Raw genomic sequence first — 22,825 nt, forward strand, 5'->3', positions numbered from 1 at the left:
AGAGGTAATTAATAACTAGTATAAATATATATATACACACTAGTTATTTATATTTTGGCTGCACCATGCGGCTTGTGGGATCTTAGTTCCCCCACTAGGGATCCAGTGGGAGCCACAGTAGTGAAAGCACCAAGTCCCAAACACTAGACCACCAGAGAATTCCCACACTAGTATACCCTTTACACATATTCTGTCTCCCACAACGTTGCAACTACCCTCTTGACAACTGTCTCCACCCCTTCCTTGCCTGAAATTCCTGAACAAAAATCCATTAAAATTCCTTACCTCCTCACCACGATCAAAGGGCATAAACCCTGGAACCAGGGAGGAAGCAGGCATGGCTTGGTAACCCTCCTCTCGCCCCGCTGCAAACCCTCGGTTCAGGTGACCCTTCCTGTTTCCACTCTCCAGGCACCTCCAGCATGAAAACTCTGGTTTCTAGAATGTGTCATTTTAATTAAATTCCAAAGAACAATTCTATGATCCCAGAGGACTTCATCATCATGGGATTTTTTACCTTGTTTATTAACTGAAATTAGCATTTGTTTCAGCCGAACAAACGTACTACTTCCAAGGTGACAATTTCCTTCCTAACAAGCTTCAAATCCTATAACAAGTTCTAGGCCACTGACAGGGTTTGTAAATTTATTTGCCACATGATCCAACCAATATGTCCAAGACATGTGGTTCTAGAAAATTGTGGGTGACTCTTTTTTTGGTAACTAGATAGAACTCTCAGTGTATTAACAGAGCTTCCTATTTAAAGGAATCTTTCAATAAAGTGAAGAATACACTGACTATCTCAGACAGGCGAGGTAGACATTACTTAATTGAAATCTGTCACCCAAGGCTGTCTATTTCACCTTCCTAAATACATGTCCCATTTGTGCTCTGCTCTCCCCTAACCCTGCCCCATTACCCATCCTCAGGTAGATGATGCAATGGCTGCTCTATCAGTCTGCCCCCACACCTCCTTCAATCCACACTGCAGCTGCAGAATTTGCAGAATGCAAATCTGAACACATCCCTCTCTGCTTAAAATCTCCAAGGTTTCTGGGGACTTCCCTGGTGGTCCAATGGTTAAGACTCTGCTCTTCCAATGCAGGGGGTGTGGGTTCAATCCCTGGCTGGGAAACTAAGATGCCACATGCCGAGAAATCAAAATATATATATATATATTTTTGTAATTCAAGAGATTTCTGATTGCTCTTAGGAGAAATACAGACCCCCATGGCAATCCACTCCAGTATTCTTGCCTGGAGAACCCCATGGATAGAGGAGCCTGGCAGGCTACATCCCATCGGGTCACAGAGTCAGACAACTGAAATGACTTAGCACGCACACTAGCTTTATGACTCTCCTCAAAAAATTGTACATTCTTTAATTAAAAAAATGCCTTAATGATAAAAAACGCTGACCATCATCTGAGCCTTCAGCAAGTCATATGGTAACATCAAAGATCACTTATCACAGATCACTACAATAAATAAAATAATAATGAAAATATTTGTAGTACTATAAGAATTATCAAAACGTGACAAAGACATGAAGTGAGCAGATGCTCTTGGAAAAATGGAACCTGTAGACTTTGATTGACATAGAGTTGCCACAAAACTTCAATTTGTAAAAAAAAGAGAAAGAAAATAACAAAAAACCGCTATTGGCAAAGCTCAGTAAAAAGGAGGTATCTCCTGTATCATGAATATTAATTATAAGTTCTCTTTTTCTGAAGTTTTTTAGCCCTCCCGCCCCAACCCCCCCCCCTTTTTTTTTAATATTCCAGGCTTTCCTCATATAGTTGTTGATCCTTGGCTGTCTATTCAGTTAGATGTTAAAAAAATGATTACAAGCTGGGATTGTAGGCTGGGTTTTGTTAGTGGGCCTTACTAATTATAAGCTACCTTTTTCATTGAGAGAGCCCTGTATATCAGTATCTGTAACTATTTTCTCTTGAGACCATGCAGTTTCTTCATGGAAGGAGACCCACTGAAGAAACAGACTTACTCCTGCCCCGTGTCTGATAATATTCTCACCTGGCCTTCCTGTGAGCCTAGTGTTCCTCCTCAGGCAAGAGCATCCCCCCTCTACAGGCTGATGCACTCCCAAGGGGTGAAACAAAATCTTACTCTTTGTATGTGTAAAGTACACAATATATATACACAAACAGATACATGGTATCTTGGTGACATTAAATTTTGGGAGGTGGGCAATTAGGACAAAGATGTGTTTAGAAGGGAAATGTCTTTAAAAATAAAAAAGGCTCCTTAGGAGGATAATCGGAGAAGGCAATGGCACCCCACTCCAGTACTCTTGCCTGGAAAATCCCATGGAGGGAAGAGCCTGGTGGGCTGCAGTCCATGGGGTCGTGAAGAGTCAGACATGACTAAGCAACTTCACTTTCACTTTTCACTTTCATGCATTGGAGAAGGAAATGGCAACCCACTCCAGTGTTCTTGCCTGGAGAATCCCAGGGACGGGGGAGCCTGGTGGGCTGCTGTCTATGGGGTCGCACAGAGTCGGACATGACTGAAGTGACTTAGCAGCAGCAGCATGACTCCTGTCAGCCTGGCCCACCCTTCATCCTGCACCACTGACCCTCCCTTGCTCTGCTCCACTCCTACTGGCCTTTTTGGCAAGTCCTTCAGCCCCACCCTCTTCCCAGCCCTCCCCACCACCCCAGGCTCTGTACACAGTCAGAAAAGCTCTTCCAAGGTCTCTTCACTTAAATAATTCCTCTTCCCTTCAGACCACCGTTCAAGGTGGCTTGCCCTGCCCTCCAGGACCTGATGAATCCCCTGGTACAAGCTCTATAACTCCAGAGGTCTCTGCCTTGTGGCCTCATCACAACTGCAAACTTCCATTTGTTTCTCTGATCATTGGATTAATAGGTCTCCTGCATAGACCATAAGCTCCATGAGGGCAGGGAGCTTACACGGTTTTCTCCCCATTGTATTCTCAGTGCCCAGCACCAATCAGTTGTTCAATATATAGGTGGAATCAATCAATCGATCAATCAAAGAGAGCCAGGATCTACCTCTAATCTGAGTCCCACACTTGTTCCTCAAGCTCCGCCTCTGTGATTCCATCAAGGCCCTTGGCACTTGCCTACCTCCATCCCTCCCCACTTCCCTCCCATCTCCTCTGTCCTTTAAATCCCATGTCAAATATCCCCTCTGACAGGATTTTCTGAGGCCAGCAGCCAAAAAAGATTCCTCTTTTCCCCATTTCCCTTCTGGGAACCTGTTTCTCTCTGCCTAGGATGAAAGCTGGCTTCCCTGGTGGCTCAGATGGTAAAGAAACTGCCTGCAATGCAGGAGACCTGGGTTCGATCCCTGGGTTGGGAAGATCCCCTGGAGGAGGGAATGGCAACCCACTCCAGTATTCTTGCCTGGAGAATTCCATGGACTAAAGAGCCTGGCAGGCTACAGTCCATGGAGTCACAAAGAGTCAGACACGACTAACATACACACACAGGATGAGAGCTGTACCTTGCCCTCGCGTTAATGGCCCGTTGTTCTCCAGAAGGTAGGGGCTTTTAGACCTGTTTCTCTATTACTTCCCTGTCCCAGGGTCTCCATAAATTTTGCTGCAATTGCATCGAAACAGAACAGAATTGAAAACCCTCCTACCAACCCCACCTTGAGCCCAGTCTTTCCCTTCAAGGCAGCCCAGATCCAATGGGTATTAAGAAGCATCAGCTTTGAGAGGAGAAAAAATGCCTGAGAAGTAATTAAACAGAGAGAGAGCTTGAAAGCAAAACGTTGGGAAGCCCAGGGCCAGCGTGCTGGCCTCCCTTACAAAGCCTGGCACGGAGTTTGCATTCAATATGCACTGAATGAAGGGCTGAGTGAATGAGAAGTTCACAGCCTTTAAGCTCCTGGGGGCACTCCTGGCAGCAGGGCTCGGCAGAGAGATGCTAATGGATTCAGAGCCACCAGAGCCAACTCTTCTAGGAAGCACAGAGCAACTGCCTGGCCTGCGAGCATCTCATTCTCATTTTAAAGATAGAAACAGAGGGCCTGAGATGGCAGGAGCCCCAAGGTGACTTCGTCATCCCAAGGGTCCTCCACTCAAATCCTAGAACACGGAGGTGCTCGCAGCCACCTCTGCCCATGTTAAATAATTGGTCTCAGGACTTGCTGGTCACGCTGCCTGTAGTGATGTCCCCATAATTAGATGTGGCCAACCTTTCCAGCACAGCACCAACCTCCCCCTTAGAGGACACTGTCTCTCTAAGGAGTGTCTGGTGAGGAAGTGGCCCCTGGCTTTATTCAGAGAAGGTTCTTCTCTATCAGAGGTGCCTGGTCTCAGCAACAGGAAGCAAAAGAATACCAGACCCCTATCCAGCCCTCGGCAAAAGCAAAGTGTCCACGGTGGGTCCCTAGAAAATCCACTCCTAAGACACATTGTCACTTGGAGGGAGTAGTAGAATGTTTGACAAGCACGCACACACGTACACACACACATATGCACAGAGAGATGGTTTCCATTACTCCTCCTCCTCTTCAGATCACATCCCCCTGGGCAGGGCTGGCAGGAAGGCCCAAGAACCATCTGGATGAAGAATCCAGACCCAGAGCAGAATGCAGAGCCAACCTGCCCACACTCAGGACCCCCAGCACTCACATCCCAGCAGCACCCCAAAGAGCTGCGGCCTCAGCCCAGGCTCATTTCCAGCCCTCACCCCCTACAAGGCTGAGAGTCACCCACTCCCAGCTCCCGCCACCAGGCAGCCAGTCTTACTTCTTCACTTTCGGGTACTTCATCTCTGCAATGGCATTCGTGGCTTCCGTCTGCTTCTCCTTCAAGTGCTGAGGCCACATGTTGTCCACCCAGTCCACCAGGTCTACCTGAAATCCAGCCAGACCACCATCAGCGCTTCCTGGCCCCATGTACCCTTAAGTTGGACCCCATCACTGCCTCAACCCTCCTCCTCCTCATGCTCCCAAATCCCTCCTGCCCTCCCCCGACAGGCAGGTGCAGGCTGGCCTCAGGCAAGGAGAGGAGGGGGAAGGGACTGGGGAGGGGAACCACAGCTGGGGACCTACCACGGTGGGACGCTTGACTAAGTGCTCCAGCTTGGTGTGGCTGAACTCAAGGCTGATGACGTTGTACAGCTTGTCCCGCTGGGCCTCGGGCGTCTCGTAGTACCGTACGAACTGGGACATGCTCATCTCCGTGCCTTTCTGGGTGTTCACGTCCATCACGTCCACCAGCCGTCGGCTACCTGGGGACAGAATCCACAGGCTGGTGGCTCCAGCCAGCTAGAGTTCCAGATCCTACGTGGGAGGCCCCGCAAAACAAAACCTGCCCCTAACCCAGCATCCAGAATATGCCTCATCCTACAACCCTACACCTTGTCTGCTCAATGACGTCATCCCATCAGTGTTCCTCACTGAATCACTCTCCAATCTTAAAAAGAATCCCTCTTCAATCGATCTGTTTCCCTCCGCAACTAACTTACCCCAAAAGCTCAGTTATTGAGCAGCAGAGCTGGGATTTGAAGCCAATTCCATCTAATGCCGGCACCAAGGTTCTTAACCCCCAACCTTGGCCCCTGCCCCCTGCAATACTGAATCTTGATCACATGCTAAGGCTGAAAAATGATCCCCGCCTTCAGAGGCCAGCTCCTCGCCCCATAGATCCCAGGAAGCCTTGGAGAAGCGCTTTGGTTTTGAGTCAGGAGTGCAAATCCACCAGGGGGCATCCCTGAACTTTGCAGGAAACTCTGGCCAAGCTCTGGATAGTGCCGGCTCCTTCCTTACCAGGGCTCCTGGAACAGGTGGGCTCTGCTCAGCTTTTCTGGAAAGCCCACCTGGCAGAGAACCTGCCGTTAGCGTGGGGAGGGGAAAAGAACAGCCGCCCCCACACCAAGCTCTCCCCACTTTCTGGCCCGCCTCCAGCCTCCCCCTGCCTCTCCTCCCTCACTTTGCTCAGGGTCCCATCCGCAAAGCCCCCTGGGGAAGGAGATTCACTGGGCAGGTAGGTGATGGGACTCACAGCCCTACAGGCTGGAGCAAGTGGCATTAAAGGCCTGGAGCTAGCTGCCCCATCAGTACAATATAGTGGTTATGCTGGGGAACTCCCTGGCAGTCCAGTGGTTAAGAATCCACCTTGCAATTGCAAGGGATGCAGGTTCAATCCCTGGTTGGGGAACTAAGATCCCACATGCCAAGGAGCAACTAAGCCCACAAGGCAACTACTGAACCCATGGACAACTAGAGAATCTGTGCTGCAAGGAAAGATCATGCATGATGTAATGAATATCCCCCATTCTGTAACTAAGACATGATGCATTAGAGACTCGATGCATTAAAAAAGATTAAAAATAAATTTTATATATATATATATGGTAGTTAAGCTTCCCTGGTGGCTCAAATGGTAAATAATCTGTCTGCTATGTGGAGACTTGGGTTTGATCCCTGATCCTTGGGTTGGGAAGATCCCCTGGAGAAGGGAACAGCTACCCATTCCAATCTCTGGCCTGGAGAAATCCATGGACAGAGAAGCCTGGTAGGCTACAGCCCGTGGGGTCCCAAAGAGTCGGACATGACTGACTGACTTTCACTCATTAAGCTAAGACTTTGTGGGTTTGAATCCCAGCTGGCCCTCAGGCCTCTTAGCATCTCAGAGTAGCATTTTCCCCATCTATAACCTGGTAGCCAGCCTATGGTGTTGTCATATGATTTAAATGAGCTAATGTACATGAAAGACTTCTGAGAAGTGCCTGCAAGTAGGAAGTGTTAGCTAATTGGGCAATTTCATTTATAATCACAGGTGGAACCACTATATTTAAAATAGACAACAAGGACCTACTGGGTAGCACAAGAAATTCTGCTCAATATTCTGTAATAACCTAAATGGGAGAAGAATTTGAAGAAGAACAGATACTTGTGTATGTACAACTGAATCACTCTGCTGTACACCTGCAGCTAACACAACATTTTAATCAACTACATGTGCTTGCTCAGTCACTACAGTCACGTCCAGCTCTTTGTGACCCAATGGACCATAGCCTTCCAGGACCCTCTGTCCATGGGATGCCATATCTTCCTCCAGGGGGATGTTTCCCACTCAACTACACTCTAATAAAAAATTTAAAAACAATTTTTTTTTAAATATATATAATTACAGGTAGAGAAAGTGAGGTGGTGGGAAATCAGAGTCAGTTAAATCTCTGCCAGTCAGTCTAAAAGGATGGCTAATGGAGAGGGGTCATAGGTATGAGGGGTAATGAAAATGTTCTAAAATTGACTGTGGTGATGATTGCACAAACTCTGTGGACAGACAACAAACCATTGAACTGTACACTTTAAATAGGTGAATTGTATGGTATGTGAATTATAACTCAGTAAAGATATTATTAAACAAAAACATTCAGACACTAAATGACCAACAAAGTTGATTTTTCTACAATTATCTTTTTTCTTCCAAAAGTCTTCTATCCACTTAAAACACACATCATAAAAAATACAGAGGGACTTCTCTGGTGGCCCAATAGTTAACAACCCGCCTGCCAATTGCATGGCACGTGGGTTCAGTCCCTGGTCCAGGAAGATCCCACAGGCCTGGGAACAACTAAGCCCATGGACCATAACTACTGAAGTCCGGGTATTCTAGAGCGGGTGTTCTGCAACAAGAGAAGCCACCACAATGAGAAGCCCCAGCACTGATACTAGAGAAAACCAGGGCACAACAACAAAGACCCAGTGTAGCCAAAAATAAATACATTTTTTCTTTTAAATATAGGGACTTCCCTTGTGGTCCAGTGTTTAGGGCTCTGCTCTTTCCCTGCAGCAGGCCAGGGTTCCATCCCTAGTTGGGGAACTAAGATCCCACAGATGGCAACTAAGGGTTCACATGCCGGCACCCAAAGATTCCGCGTGCAGCAAGCACGCATGCTGCAACTAAGATCAGACACAGCCAAATAAATATAGTAACAAATAAACAATAAATAAGTATTTTAAAAATAGTGACTAAAGAAATAAACAAATGTTGAGTGTCATTCTTCTTGCTGTCCAGCATTTAACCTATTACTTCACATATAAATGACAGCTGAACTGAAGAAACAACCTGGGGGTATCCAGAGGCAGATAAGAGTAACCCTCTTTGCACTGGGCAAAATGCCCCACACACCCCTCCCTCCCAGCCTAAAAAACATCAAGAAGTATTGAGCAGTCCAGAGCCCCACCTCTACAGACAACCATCACTGAACAAGAAGGATACCCATGGGAAAGGCCTGCTTTTTACTTTTTTGAGCACTAACCAGGCTTTTGAACTGTGGTGCCAGAGAAGACTCTTGGGAGTCCCTTGGACTGCAAAGAGATCAAACCAGGCAATCCTAAAGGAAATCAACCTGACTATTCATTGGAAGGACTGATGCTGAAGCTGAAGCTCTAATACTTTGGCCACCTAATAAAAAGAACTGACTCATTAGAAAAGATCCTGATGCTAGGAGAGATAGATGGCAGGAGAAGAAGGGGACAGCAGAAGATGAGATGGTTGGATGGCATCACCGACTCAATGGACATGAGTTTGAGCAAGTTCCTAGAGACGGTGAAGGACAGGGAAGCCTGGAGTGCTGCAGTCCATGGGATTACAAAGAGTCAGACACGACTGAGTGAACAACAACAAACCAGGTTTCCAGAACCCCCTCTCCCCAACACAATCCCCAGGGCTTCTGTGCATCCTCACTCCACTCTGATCCTTCCCGGGTGCAGGTCCCCTGTTGACCCACCTCGATCTGCCCCACCCTCAGCGGAAAAGGTAAGTCCGGACTCTGAAGTGGTTAGAACTGCCAGGGGCAGCTGGGGCGGAGGGTCGCCGGAGGGAAGAGGCCCTAGGGTGGGAGGCCAATGGACTGTATCTGGAGCGGTTCTAAGAATAGCGTCCTCAGTGTTCAGGGAACGCCGTCCGGCTCCCCAAGGTGTCCCGCAAGCCGCAGCGGGTGGGTGGGAGGAGACGAAGTAGGAATACAGGGAGGAGCAAAGATAGTTCTTCTGGATGCCCAGGCTCTATTAACCCCCAGGGAAACATGGGTGTACCAGTAACCGGATTCAATCCCGCTGCGTTCCAGCCCGCAGGCGGGGATGAGAGATGCAGGAACCTCAGAATACGTCCTGGGGAGGCGAAAGGATACTGAGTGAAGTGACTATAAGCTTAGGAGTCTGACACAGCTGAGATAAAGGCCAGCTCGAAGCAAGCTGCAGAGGAGGGTAAGTTTTTCTCCATAGACGTATTCCAGACAATAAAGGGCAAAGGAGGACTACTGGTGGTCCAATGGAGGGGCCCCAGGGTCCCATTGCACGGGTCGGGGGTGATCCCTGGTTGGGGAACTAAGGTCACGCAAGCGCTACAGCACCGCTAAAATAAAATAATATAAAATGACGGAGATAGACGTCAACAGATGCTAACAGCAGGAAGAGAGATGGAGGAGAGAGGGAGAAGCAAGAACTAACATGCCCCTCCTGACGGATCTATGAAGCAAAAAAAAATGAATGAACTAATTACGAATGAGCGAGACAGGCTCTGAGTCTGATCAAGCATCTATTAATTCGGCCAACTGCCAATTTACAGAAATTCCTCTGTCCCTGGGGATTCTCCAGGCAAGAATACTGGAGTGGGTTGCCATCCCCTCCTCCAGGAGATCTTCCCAATCCAGGGATCGAACCCAGGTCTCCCGGTCCTCTGAGCCACCAGCAAAGCCCAAGAACACTGGAGTGGGTAGCTTATCCCTTCTCCAGAGGCTCTTCCCGACCAGGAATCGAAACGGGGTCTCCTGCATTGCAGGTGGATTCTTTACCAGCTGAGTTACCAGGGACGCCTGCAGAAAAGCTACTCCAAGGCTGAGTCCAAGTAATGAAAAATTCTATAGCTCAAACAATCCAACTTCTTCAGATTGGAAAGAGATCGAGGAAGAGCCCAGAGGTTATAAAAGAGTTAAAAGATACCTCAACCAATCACAATGCAAAACCCTTATTTACATTGACTCATGAAACTGTTTAAAAAAGAAAGTAACATTTGTGCCATATAGGAAACAACTGGAAATTTGAACAAACGATAGGATATTTACTCATTTTAAGGAATTTTAAAAACTTTTAGCTTTTAAAAAACAAACAAAAAAATTCCTTAGTAATTAAGCTTCCTAGTTTTTAAAAGACTAGGTGTGAGAGAGCACTCCGTGGCCCTGAAGACTTGTCTTCTGCTTCAACAGTGTTGGGATGGAAAAAACCCAGGAACACCCCTTCTTCCAGCCTCCCACCACCCTCCAACCTTTTTTCCGGTTACAACTTAGGAACCAGCCACTCAACTACCCCTGATCTCCAGGACCAGCCAACAACATTTTTAAAGAATGGATTGTTGAGTATATTTAATTGGGGGGAGGGTGGACTGCATTAGGTGACATGTAGGATCTTAGTTCCCTGACCAGGGATTAAACTGTACCCCCTGTCGTGGAAGCAGAGTCTTAACGACTCGACCACCAGGGAAGTCCCAGCCAACAGCATTTTTTTTATCTTAGCTCTTTATACCCATCAATCATGAGCTCTCAGATTCGTCAGAATTATTCTACCACAGCGGAGGGTGCCGTCCACCACCTGGGGAACATGCATCTGCAGGCCTCCTATACCTACCTCTCTCTGGGATTCTATTTCGACCACAATAATATGCCAGGGCGTGGCTCAGGAGGGCATGGGCCACCTTTCCCAGAATTGGCAGAGAAGCTCAAGGGCACCAAACATTACTTGAAAATGCAAAACCAGTGCGGTGTCCACATCCTCTTACAGAATGTGCAGAAGCCATCCCAAGATGAGTGGGGTAAAAGCCAGGATGCTGTGGAAGCTGCCATTCTCATGGGGAAGAAACAGAGCCATGCCCTTTGGATCTGCGTGCCCTGGGTTCTGGCTTCATAGACACCACCACCTCTGTGACTACCTGCAGAGCCAAATGCCCCTCCTCTAGACCTCAGTTGCCTCATATGTAAAGACAGGAAGAAGTTGATCTTTGTATTTTTTTCATTGCCACAAGATTCTTCCTTCAAACAGATGCTTTGACGAGAGCCAACTACATAAATAAAAACAAGCAGCTCAGGCTGAAGTGGGTAGGGAGAAGGCACTCAGAATTCAGAACTGGATTCCAGGGATTTTCCTTTGAAAACCACTGGGTTAGGTCATTTTTAGGTCCTCTTCCAGGGCTGACACACAGATTTTTAGCCTAGTTTTTTTGTTGGTGGTGCCCATTTTAAATTTTTCTCTTTTATTTTTAATTTTTATTTTTTGGCTATACCGCATAGCATGTGGGATCTTAATTCCCTGACCAGGGATCAAACCCATGACCCCTACAGTGAAAGGGCAGAATCTTAACCCCCAGACCTCCCGGGAATTCTCTAGTCTAGTTCTTTTTTTTTTTTTCTTAATTAAGTTTATTTATTCTTAATTGATGGATAATTGCTTTACAATATTGCGTTGGTTTCTGCCATACATCAACATGAATCAACCACAGGTAAACCTATATCCCCTCCCTCTTGAACCTCCCTCCCCATCCTAGCCTAGTTCTTACTTAGATCATATCCCTTAAATGTTAACTGAGGGGGGGAGGGGCTAAAAAAAAAAAAAAAAAATGTTAACTGAGGGACTTCCCTGGTGGCCCAGTAGTTAAGAGTCCGCCTTTCTATGTGGAGGATTCGGGTTAGATCCCTGGTCGGGGAACTAAGATCCCACATGTCTTGGGGCAGCTAAGCCCTTAAACCACAACTAGAAAGAACCCCAAGCACTGCAATGGGTGACACGTGCACCACAGCTAAGACCTGACACAGACAAAAATAAATTAAAAAAAATTTTTTTAATGTGAACTAAGGGGAGTAGGAGGGAAGAGATGGAGAGGCTTGCCCGAGGGGTCACTGGGGACACTTGAGGCCTGCCAGTCCCTTCCAGTCTGAGCTGGGAGATTAAGCACCTGGACTTCGTCTTCTCAGGTTCCCAGGCTGGTCTGCCACTGGTGGCAAAGGGGAGCTGGACCTAAGTGCCAGGTCTCCGAGCTGGAAGCTGAGCCCTGGGGAGGAGGCAAGTGGCACAGCTCAGTGCTGAGAAGGGAATGTGGCAGTCCAAGCTCTGCGGAGCACCCCGCGGGAGCGGGTAACAGGGACAAGGTGCCTTTTGGAGCCTGCAAGGGATCCACAGCACTAGAACCCAGGCCCCTGAGGCCAAGGGGTTACAGAAGAAATTTTCCATGTCGGCGTGGTGCTGGAGTTCCTAAGTAGGCCAACAGTTCAGCAACCCCTCTGCTTCTCTCTCTCCTTGCTCCCTCCTCCCTCCTCCTCCTCCCTCCCAGTCTCACTGGTTCTCTGTGCTCACAGGCTTCACCCACATCCAACAAATTCCAGCTGCAGAAATTAATCCGTGGCCCTATGGCCCTTGCTTTGAAGGCTCCATCAGTCAGTTCCAAGAGCCATGGGCTCGAAGCTGGGAGTAAGCTGTGGAAAGTCACCTTGAAGGCTAATGTAAAGCAGGCACGGGCACTGACCCCAACTCCCCCTGAGCCCACTCTTCAGAGAGTACATGCAAGTGTCTTGAATCATAGTTCTGGAACCTTCTCTATCATCCTCAAGTTTCTGGTTTGTTATTCTGCTCCTTGGGAGTATTCCCTCATCCATCTCACAAGGCAGTGTTTATTAGCAAGAGCACCAGTCATTGTTCAAATCCTGCTCCTCTGTTTCCCAGCAGTGAGGCCTTAAGTAAATCCCTGACCCTCTCTGGCTTCAGTTGCCTCACCTGCAAAGTGGGATAATAGGACCTGCCTAGTGGCCCAACAAAATTACTGGAAGCACTTTTTAAGCCTAAAAGCAGGGGTTCTAGTAAGGATGCTGTCCCAAATTGAAGATGCAAGGGTACAGGAAAGAGAGAGCCCAGGGCTGAATCATTGCACAACTTGGGAAACCGGATCAGTTTTCCTCTTTGTGAAATAAGAGGATGCTCTCAAAGGTCCACAGGCTTTCCCTAAGCACCAATATCTTCTGACTTCCTCACCTTTGCACCTTTTAAGATGATTCCCAAGACAGATCCCGTGCCAGGTTGTCCTCTGTGCCCTGGGCTCAGGACTCTGAGCCTTGGGACTTTGCTGGTGGTCCAGTGGCTAAGATTCTACGATTCCAACACAGGGGGCCCAGTTTCCATCTTTGGTCAGGGAACTAGATCCTACATGCCACAACTAAGAGTTCACATGCCACAGCTAAGACTCGGAGCAGCCAAATAAATAAAAATAAATATTTTTTAAAAACACTCTGACCCTCAGAGAGAGGGGCATAAGAAGATACCAAACAGACTAACAAACCAGAGTTGAAACCAATCAGGCAAGAAAATCCAAAAGACACCCAGCCAACAACAACAAAGAACTCAGGATGAGGAGACACCGAGTACCATGCAGAAATTAACAGGACAGCTCTGCGGTCAGACAAATATGGGCACAAAGCTCAGCTCTTCCACACTCTAGCTATTTGACTGTGGACAAGTCACTCTGAGCCTCAGTTTTGCCATCTATAAAATGGGGTAGTAATAAATAGGATTTCGTGTGATCAGACAAAAAGCTATAGTAAAGATCCTTGGCTTACAACAAGGTCTCAGTGAACAACAGTTAATGCAGACAGTGAGCAGAAGCAAACACAGTTTCCCTATGCCCCTAGCATCAAGAGTTTGATTTTAGGGACGTCCCCTGGCTATCCAGTGGTTGGGACTCTGTGCTTCCACTGCAGGGGGCCTGGGTTTGATCCCTAGTTGGGGAACTAAGACCCCACATGCCATGCAGTGGAGCCAAAAAAAAAAATGATTTTGATTTTAGGGGGAAATGGAAACAGAACAAATCAATGAGGTGGGTGTTTCTCTTGGAAAGAAAGCATACCTGAGAACACAACTGAACCCCTCTGGAACCCTCCTCACTTGGGATCCTCAGCACTCCTGGCCTCATGCACCTTCCCCCCTCGTGGCACTTCTATCTGTCTTGCCAGCCCTACCTGTCTGTCCAGCCTTAATGTCACTCCTGAGCTCGAATTCAATGTGGCCAGAACTGAACTCATCTACACCCTAACCTGAATCGATGTTTCCTCTTGGGTTCTGTTACAAGCATCATTTCCCAATTGCTGACATTCAAACCTACATTTGAATCTGATGTGCCATCTGCTTGGGCAACTCGCAAGTAACTTCTCTCCAGGTTTCAGTTTTTCCCTCCTGTGAAATGGGAAAGCAAGACTACAAGAATTCTAAAAAGTCGTCCAGGATTTTAAATACTTTCAATTTTTATTTTACTGTTATTATTATTATTTTTTTTTTGACCACACCACACAGCCTGTAGGGTCTTAGTTCCCTAACAAGGAATTGAACGAGGGTCCCAGGCAGTGGAAGCAAGGAGTCCTAACCACTGGACCACCAGGGAAATCCCTAAAGTTTATGCTTTTAAACCAACTTTAAAAAGGTCTACACATACCCTAGATCCTGTGCTTTGCAACAAGAGAAGCCACCAAATGAAAATCTCAAGAACCAAAACTAGAGAACAGTCCCTGCTCACCACAAGTAGAAAAAGTCCGTGCACAGCAATGAAGACCCAGTACAGTGAAAAATAAATTAATTAAATAAAATAAATAATAAACAAAAAATTTTTTTAACTTCTAGGAAAGGTGGAGGGATAAATTAGGAGTATTCGATTAATAAACTACTATACATAAAATAGTAAGCAAAAAGGATTTACTGCATAACAGAGAAAACTATATCCAATATCTTCTAATAACCTATAAATGGAAAATAATGTGAAAAGATATGTATATGAAACACTTTGCTATATACATGAAACTAATACAATATTTTAAGTCAACTTTACTTCAAGTTAAAAAATTAATGATTAGTTGGGAATTTCCTGGCAGTCCAGCAGTTAGGACTCGGTGCTTCCACTACAAGGGCACAGAGTCCACCCCAGATAGGGGAAGTGAGATCCAGCATGCTGCACACACACACACACACGCGCACACACACACATGCACACGCACACACACACACACAATAAAAATAAGGTCTGAGGACAAATCAGCCACCTTTGATTTCTAGAGTAAAAATGTAGTCTCCCTAAACACAGTCAGTCGAGAGTAGAGCTAGGGCCAGACACAACAAAGACATCCAGTAAATTTGTGAGTGAAGGAGGAGTGGAGGAGGGTGAGGGTAGAGTAGGAAGTCATAAAGCAAAAGCATGGGCTTGAGGTACCTCCCTGGAGGTCTCCCCACTCCCAATGCAGGGGGCCCAGCCAGGTTCCATTCCTTGTCAAGGAACTAGATCCCACCCACTGCAACTAAGACCTGGCACAGCCAAATGAATAAATATTTTTTAAAAAGCATTAGTTTGAGAAATACCCTGGACTGGGTTCGGATCCTGTCTCCACTGCCCACTAGCTGTGAGACTCGGATCCCCCACCCAGAAAAGTGAACAACAGCACTTAATTTCCATTATTAGTGAGGACAAAATGAGGTCACACGGTAAACATACAGTAAAAGAGGTGCTGCTGCTGCTAAGTCACTGCAGTAGTGTCTGACCCTGTGCGACCCCACAGACAGCAGCCCACCAGGCTCCTCTGTATTACTCTAATGGTGTGAACAAATAAATACTGAATGAAGTGATCTGTCATGAGATTTTTTTTAAGAAAAACGGCCAAAGGAAGCATTGGTTGGCTTGGGTACCCTCATTAGAGAGAAATACAATGAAGAGACAATACGCAAATCTCCCCATAGCCATGGGCCCTCCTATCTTCGGTGACATAAGTCCAGACAAGGAGTGGAGAGCCTGCACTTTCTGGGTACATGTTCTCAAGGGGTTTAAAGCATCTTCAGAGACAACAAAAGAAATCTCTTCCCCACTCTCCCTATCCCCGCAACTCCTAAACCATAGATGTGAAAATACCCCAGTCTTCTTACATGAACTATTCAGAACAGCGATCCTGGGAGTGGGAGACACAGATTAGAGCATCAAACAGATTCAGACAACTGCAGTCACCTGTTTCCCAACAAAGTAACCTGATTCAGTGCCATGGAGAAAAGAGTGATTTTTCAATAATGATACTGGATCAACTGGATATCTATATTCAGTTCAGTTCAGTTGTTCAGTCGTGTCTGATTCTTTGCGACCCCATGAACTGCAGCACTCCAAGCCTCCCTGTCCATCACCAACTCCCGGAGTCCACCCAAACCCATGTCCATTGAATCGGTGATGCCATCCAACCATCTCATCCTCTGTCGTCCCCTTCTCCTCCTGTCCTCAATCTTTCCCAACATCAGGGTCTTTTCAAATGAGTCAGCTCTTCGCATCAGGTGGCCAAAGGATTGGAGTTTCAGCTTCAACATATCGGGGGGGAAAAAAGATCTTGACCCCACCTCATACCAAACACAAAAATCAACTCCAGATGGACTACATGTAAGCATTGAAACAATAAAACTTTTGGAGAAAAACATATGAATATCTTCGGGACCTTGCACTATGCAAAATTTTCTTAATTTGAAAAGACACAATGTGAACTTTTGGACTAGGAAGAGCTAAATGGTCTATGTTAAATTAAAACTGCCTGTTCATTCAAAGACATCTCTTTTTAAAATTTATTCTTAATTGAAGGATAACTGCGTTACAACATTGTGTTGGTTTCTGCCATACATGAGCATGAATCAGCCATAGGTACACATATGTCCCCTCCCTCTCAGACATCTTTAAGAGGACAACAGGGCAACCCAAAAAGTAGGAAACTAACTAACATGCAGAATACAGAAAGAACCTTTATATTATCAGCTGAATTGTGTCCCCTAAAATTTATATGTTGAAGTTCTAACCCCCAGTAACTCAATATGTAACCATATTTGGAGATAAAGTCTTTAAAGAGGATATTAAGTTTAAAAATTAGGTCTTTGGTGGTGCTTTAATCACTCAGCCACATCCAACTCTTTGCAACCCCATAGACTGTAGCCTGCCATGCTCCTGTTTCCATGGGATTTCCCAGGCAAGAATACCAGAGTGGGTTGCCGTTTCCTTCTCTGGGGGATCTTCCCAACCCAGGGATCGAACCCAGGTCTTCTACAAGCAGGTGGATTTTTTTCACCAACTGAGAGGGTGGCCCCTACTCCAGTAAGACTGGTGTTCTGATAAGAGGAGGAGATTAGAACACAGACACATACAGAGGGAAGACCATGTAAAGACAGAGGGAGAAGACGGCCATCTAAAAGCCAAAGAGGGAGACCTTCAAAGAAACCAACCCTGCTGACACCTTGACCTTGGACTTCCAACTCCAGAATTACGAGAAAATTAATTTCTGTTGTTTAAGTCACCCATTCTGTGGTACTGTGCTATGCTTGGCCATAGTAAACTGATACACCTCACAATCAACAAGAGACAATCTTTATCATAAATAAAATGAAAAGACCACTTACAGACTGGGAGACAATAGTCACAAATGATGCAACCAGCAAGGGCTTAATTTCCAAAATATACAGTTCATACAACTCAGTATCAGAAAAACATACAACTTGAGCAAAGATCTAAATAGACCTTTCTTCAAAGAAGATGTACTGGTGGCAACAGGCACATGAAAAGATGCTCAATATTGCTAATTATGAGAGAAATTCAAATCAAAACTACAATGAGGTATCACCCCACACCAGTCGGAATGGCCAACACCAAAAAGTCTACAAGTAATAAATGCTAGAGAGGATGTGGAGAAAAGGGAACCCTCCTACACTGTTGGTGGGAATGTAAATTGGTGCAACCACTGTGGAGAATGGTATAGAGTTCCTTAAAAATCAAAAAATAGAGTTACCATACGATCCAGCAATCCCACTCCTGGGCATATATCCAGGAAAAAAAATTCTATTTAGAAAATATACATGCATCCCACTGTTCACAGCAGCACTATTTACAAAAGCTAAGACACAAAAGCAACAGATGAATGGCTAAAGGTATGGAGAGATATATATATATATATATATATATATATATATGCAACAGAATATTACTCAATCATGAAAAAAGAATGAAATACTGCCATTTGCAGCAACATGAATGGACCTATCATTATGCTAAATGAAGTCAGACAAAGACAAATATTATATGATATCACTTACACGTGGAATCTAAAAAAATGATACAAATGAACTTATTTATAAAACAGAAACAGACTCACAGACATAGAAAACAATCTTAGGCTTACCAAAGGGTAAGGTGAGGGGAGGGATAAATGAGGAATCTGGGATTAATAGATACACAGTACTATATATAAAATAGATGAACAAGCACCCCATTGTCCAGCACAGGGAACTATATTCAGTAACAGAATCATTTTGCTGCACACATGACAAACACGACATTGTAAATCAACTACACTTGAATTAAAAAAATATGTTTTTAAATAAGAGATAGTCTTTACAGTAATGGAAAACGGACTTGATCAATCAGTTCACAAAAGAAGATCTCCAAATAGCCAATACATGTAATGAAACGGAGCTCAGTTTCATGAGTCATCAGAAAAATGCCAACTGAAACACAGTGAACTAGAACGATACTCCCATCAGCGTGGAGGCGTGACCACAATGAAAACGATGAACACGCCAACTCTTGGTGAGCTTATGGAGCCAGCAGAACCAGAATAATCCCTCTAGATAACTATTGGACAATATTTACTAAAACCAAACATACATGCTAACTCTCTGACCCAAGCAATTCTGCTCTTAAGTATATGCCCAACGGAAATGTACCCATTTGTTCACCAATCATGCCTAGAATGTTCATGGCAGCACCATTCACACAGCCTTACACTGGCAGTCACGCAAATGCCCACTAACAGAATGAATAAATCAACTGGGAAATAATCACATAAATGGAAAACCATACAGCAATGAAAATAAGCCATCTACAACTGCACACAACACATTGGGTGAATCCTGTAAACACAAAGTTGAATGAAGGAAGCCAAAATCAAGAGCACAGACACCCTGTATGACTTCACTAACATAAAGTATGAAAACAGGCAAAATTCATCTACACTATTAGAAGTCAGGAAAACAGCGGAGGGAAAGCCTGGACAGGAATTCAAGAGGGGTTGATCCCGGGGTTGCATGGCACTAGTGGTAAAGAACCCACCTGTCAATGCAGGAGACATAAGAGATGCGAGTTCGATCCCTGGGTCAGGAAGATCCCCTGGAGGAGGGCACAGCAACCTACTCTTGCCTGGAGAATCCCATGGACAGAGGAACCTGGTGGGCTACAGTCCACAGGGTCACACAGAGTCAGACACGACTGAAACGACGTCTCAGGCAGGCAGGTTCAATTGTTAACGTCACACACATTTAAACTACTGTGGACTTCTCTGTATGTGTATTAGACTTCAATAAAAACTTCTATTTTAAGCATACATTACCAAAGAAATGAAAAGTGCCACTTTCTATTTCTGTTCTTTAGAGGTGAGGAACTGTAAACAGAGGCTAGGTATCTGTCTTCCCAGTGGGCAGATAAACAGGGCTGAGGGGGAAAAAAGCCCAATCTCAGGAGATAGAGAAGAGTCTGGAGCCCCAAGCTGTGAACTGAGAGCTGGTCATGCACAAACCCGCTTCTCCCAAGAGACAGGGCCTGGGGAGGGGGCAAGTGACTGGAAGATAGGCTGAGATAGCCCAGTAACTCAAAAGGGATGATCCAGCCATCGCTATACTCTGCCCTCCATAGCAGAACTCCCAGTTGTGGGAATTCCCTGGCGGTCTAGTGGTTAGGACTCCACGCTCTCACTGCAGAGGACCAGGGTTCAATCTCTGGTTGGGCGACTAATATCCCGCAAGCAACACAACCAAAAACAAACAAACAAAAACCTTCCATTTGTGCTAGGGGCCTGTCATGTCACCAGCAACCCTGGGAAGTCACTCCTTCCCCTCTCAGTTCACATGGTTCTGCTGGGTGGACCCCACCAGCAGCTCTGGGCGTGGGGCTGTGCTCCCCATTTTTCTTGCCACATGGGGAGAAACTTGCTAGAGAATGAAGCAGAAAGAGGAAACAAAAAAAAGGGAAGCAGAAACGAAAAAATAAGAACCGAGTTCTTGAGATCTTCTTAGAGCATCTAGATCTAGCTATGCCTAAGGTCACATCCTGAACTTATTATGTAAACCACTGAATTCTGTTTTGCTTAGGGCAGATTGAATTACATTTGTCACTTATGTCACTGTGACAAATGTTTCCCATCGCCACTCTCCAGAAGCCTGTGTGCACTCCCAGAGACTAAAATGGGCATTATCATACCCCCTGCCAACTGCCATCACAGGCATCCCTCACAGTATCAGAGCTTCTGGACTTCTACAAAGCACCTTCATATTCTCCAATCCATTCAATCATCACCAGAGACATGGGCTGCAGGTATTCCCCCCTTCTCCACCCTCCTTTTTTTGGCTACATTGTGCAGCATGCAGGATCTTAGTTCCTGATCAGGGATTGAACTCATGCCTCCAGCACCGAGACCATGGAATCGCAACCACTGGACGACCAGGGAGGTCCCACAATTCCCACTTTCTTTGGCATCCTAAGCTTCTCAAGAGCTGGAAAGGAAATTGAATCCTGCTCTCATGATGAGAAGAATGAGGCTCAAAGAAAGAAGAGGCAGCCTACATACAACCAGAACTAATAACAAAGCTACAGAGGGCTTCCCGCATAGCTCAGTTGGTAAAGAATCCACCTGCAATGCAGGAGACCCCAGTTTGATTTCTGGGTGGGGAAGATTCCCCTGGAAAAGGGATGGGCTACCCACTCCAGTATTCTTGGGCTTCCCTGGTGGCTCAGACAATAAAGAATCTGCCTGCAATGTGGGAAACCTGGGTTCGATCCCTGGGTTGGGAAGATCCCCTGGAGAAGGGAAAGGCTACCCACTCCAGTATTCTGGCCTGGAGAATTCCATGGACTCTATAGTCCATGGGGTCGCAAAGAGTCAGACACAACTGAGCGACTTGCACTTTCACGGAGGGCTTGGAAATTTTTAAAAAGGGCAAAGAGCAATATTACTCAAACTGTAATGTTGATGCCTGAACCCCAGATTTGAGAATCTGGTTTTAATCCTTGTCTGTAAAGATAATCTCATCAGATCCACATCCTTCCATTAGAACAATAATAGGGACCATTTATTGAGACCCCCTCACCCTCGCGCCAATCAGCCAAGCATTCATTCATTTTCTTATAGGATCCTTATTTGATGCAGATTCTGCTATCAGGTCCATTTCACAGCTGAGGAAAGTGAGGCTTAAGCAGGTGAAGTAGCTTGCCCCAAATGACTCAGTGAAAAAGCAGAGCTGAGCCCCAACAACAAAAGTTGGGGCTGGGCAGAGGCATCAGCAAGAGTGACCTATGCTAAGACTCGATTCATGGGGTCCATCGCCCCATCTTCTGCTCACTCCTGGAAGGTTGCCTCCTTCCGCTCTGACATCCACTTCCTTCAGTGTTTCTAGAATCCAGCTTAAAAAAACAAATCTCTCCTGAGCAAACCCTCATCAATTAACTGAGATCCTTCTGTCAACAGCTCTATCTCCTTATAGCCAACTGGTCCTCTCTTTTTTTTTGGCTGCAGGCATGTTCCCTGATCAGGGATTGAGCCTGCGCCTTCAGTGGAAGGCGGATTCTTAGCCAATGGACCACCAGAGAAGTCCTAGTCTTTCCTGCATTAACACACCTCTGGGTCAATAACTTAAGCTGGATCATCTGCACAGCCCCTGGTCAGCTGCCTGCATCCTCCACACGGCCACCAGAGTCAGCTTTGATAGAATTTAGATTACATCACTTCACACTCACCAGGATGGCTAGCATAAAAAAGACAGACAATAACAAGTGTGAGCAAGGAAGGCAAAGAAATTAGAACCCTTGTATGTTGCTAATGGGAATTTAAAATGGCACAGCTGGAAAAAAAAAAAAAGAGGGTGCAGCTACTTTAGAAAACAGTCTAGCAGTTCCTCCAGAGATTAAATGTAGTTACCTCATGACCCAACAATTCCCCTCCTACGGATCTACCTCGAAGAAGTGAAAATGTCTGTTCACACTAACACTTGTACATGAATAGTCATAGTATCATTATTCACAAAAGCCAAGAAGCAGAAACAACCCAAATGTCTATCAACTGACTTATGGGTAAACAAAATGTGGTCCTATTCATATAATGGGATGCTAGTCATCCATAAAAAGCAGCATAGTACTGAGACATGTTGCTACACGATGAACCTCAAAAACACGAGGCCAAACGAAAGAAGCCACATACAAAGGACCACATATTATGATTCCACTTATACGAAATGTCCAGAATAGACAAACCCACAGAGGCAAAAAAGTGGATTAGTGGTTGTCAGGGGATGGAGGGAAAGGGGAATTGGGAGGTACAGAGTTTACTTTGAGGGTGATGAAAATGTTCTGAAATTAGTGGGTAACGATTGCATAACACTGTAAATATATGAAGAACCACTGTGGAAATCCCTGGCTGTCCAGCAGTTAGGACTTGGCGCTTTCATTGCCACAGCCAGGGTTCAATCCCTGGTCAGGGAACTAAGATCCCACAAGCCCTGGGATGCAGCCAAAAAAAAAAAACCAAGAGAACCACTGAATCGCATGCTTTAAAGTGGTTAAATGGTGAACTTTATGGTATATGAAATCTCTCAATTTAAAAAATGTTTTTAATTCCCCCTCCCAAGAAAATAATCAGATCACAAAGCTACCCCCTCATCACACTTTAAAATTCCCCAAGGGCCTCCCCATTATACCAGGAGACAAACCCAGATTCCCCACCAGGGCCTAGAGGGCCCACTGT

General features: G+C 45.8%; 1 protein-coding gene across 6 annotated transcripts in view; it reads right to left on the reverse strand.

Moving 5' to 3' along the window:
- Nucleotides 1–22,825, reverse strand: part of KDM2B (lysine demethylase 2B) — a 118,602-nt gene that overhangs the window by 88,857 nt on the left and 6,920 nt on the right. For all 6 annotated transcript variants that reach the window (XM_070386199.1, XM_070386198.1, XM_070386201.1 and 3 more), the window contains exons 5-6: nt 5,045–5,227; nt 4,744–4,846 (exon numbers count right to left, since the gene is read on the reverse strand). In XM_070386199.1, the coding sequence (XP_070242300.1) occupies nt 4,744–4,846; nt 5,045–5,227 (286 nt within the window). The remainder of the gene's footprint in view (nt 1–4,743; nt 4,847–5,044; nt 5,228–22,825) is intronic.

The sequence above is a fragment of the Bos mutus genome, chromosome 17, assembly GCF_027580195.1.
Source record: "Bos mutus isolate GX-2022 chromosome 17, NWIPB_WYAK_1.1, whole genome shotgun sequence".
NCBI lineage: Eukaryota > Metazoa > Chordata > Mammalia > Artiodactyla > Bovidae > Bos > Bos mutus.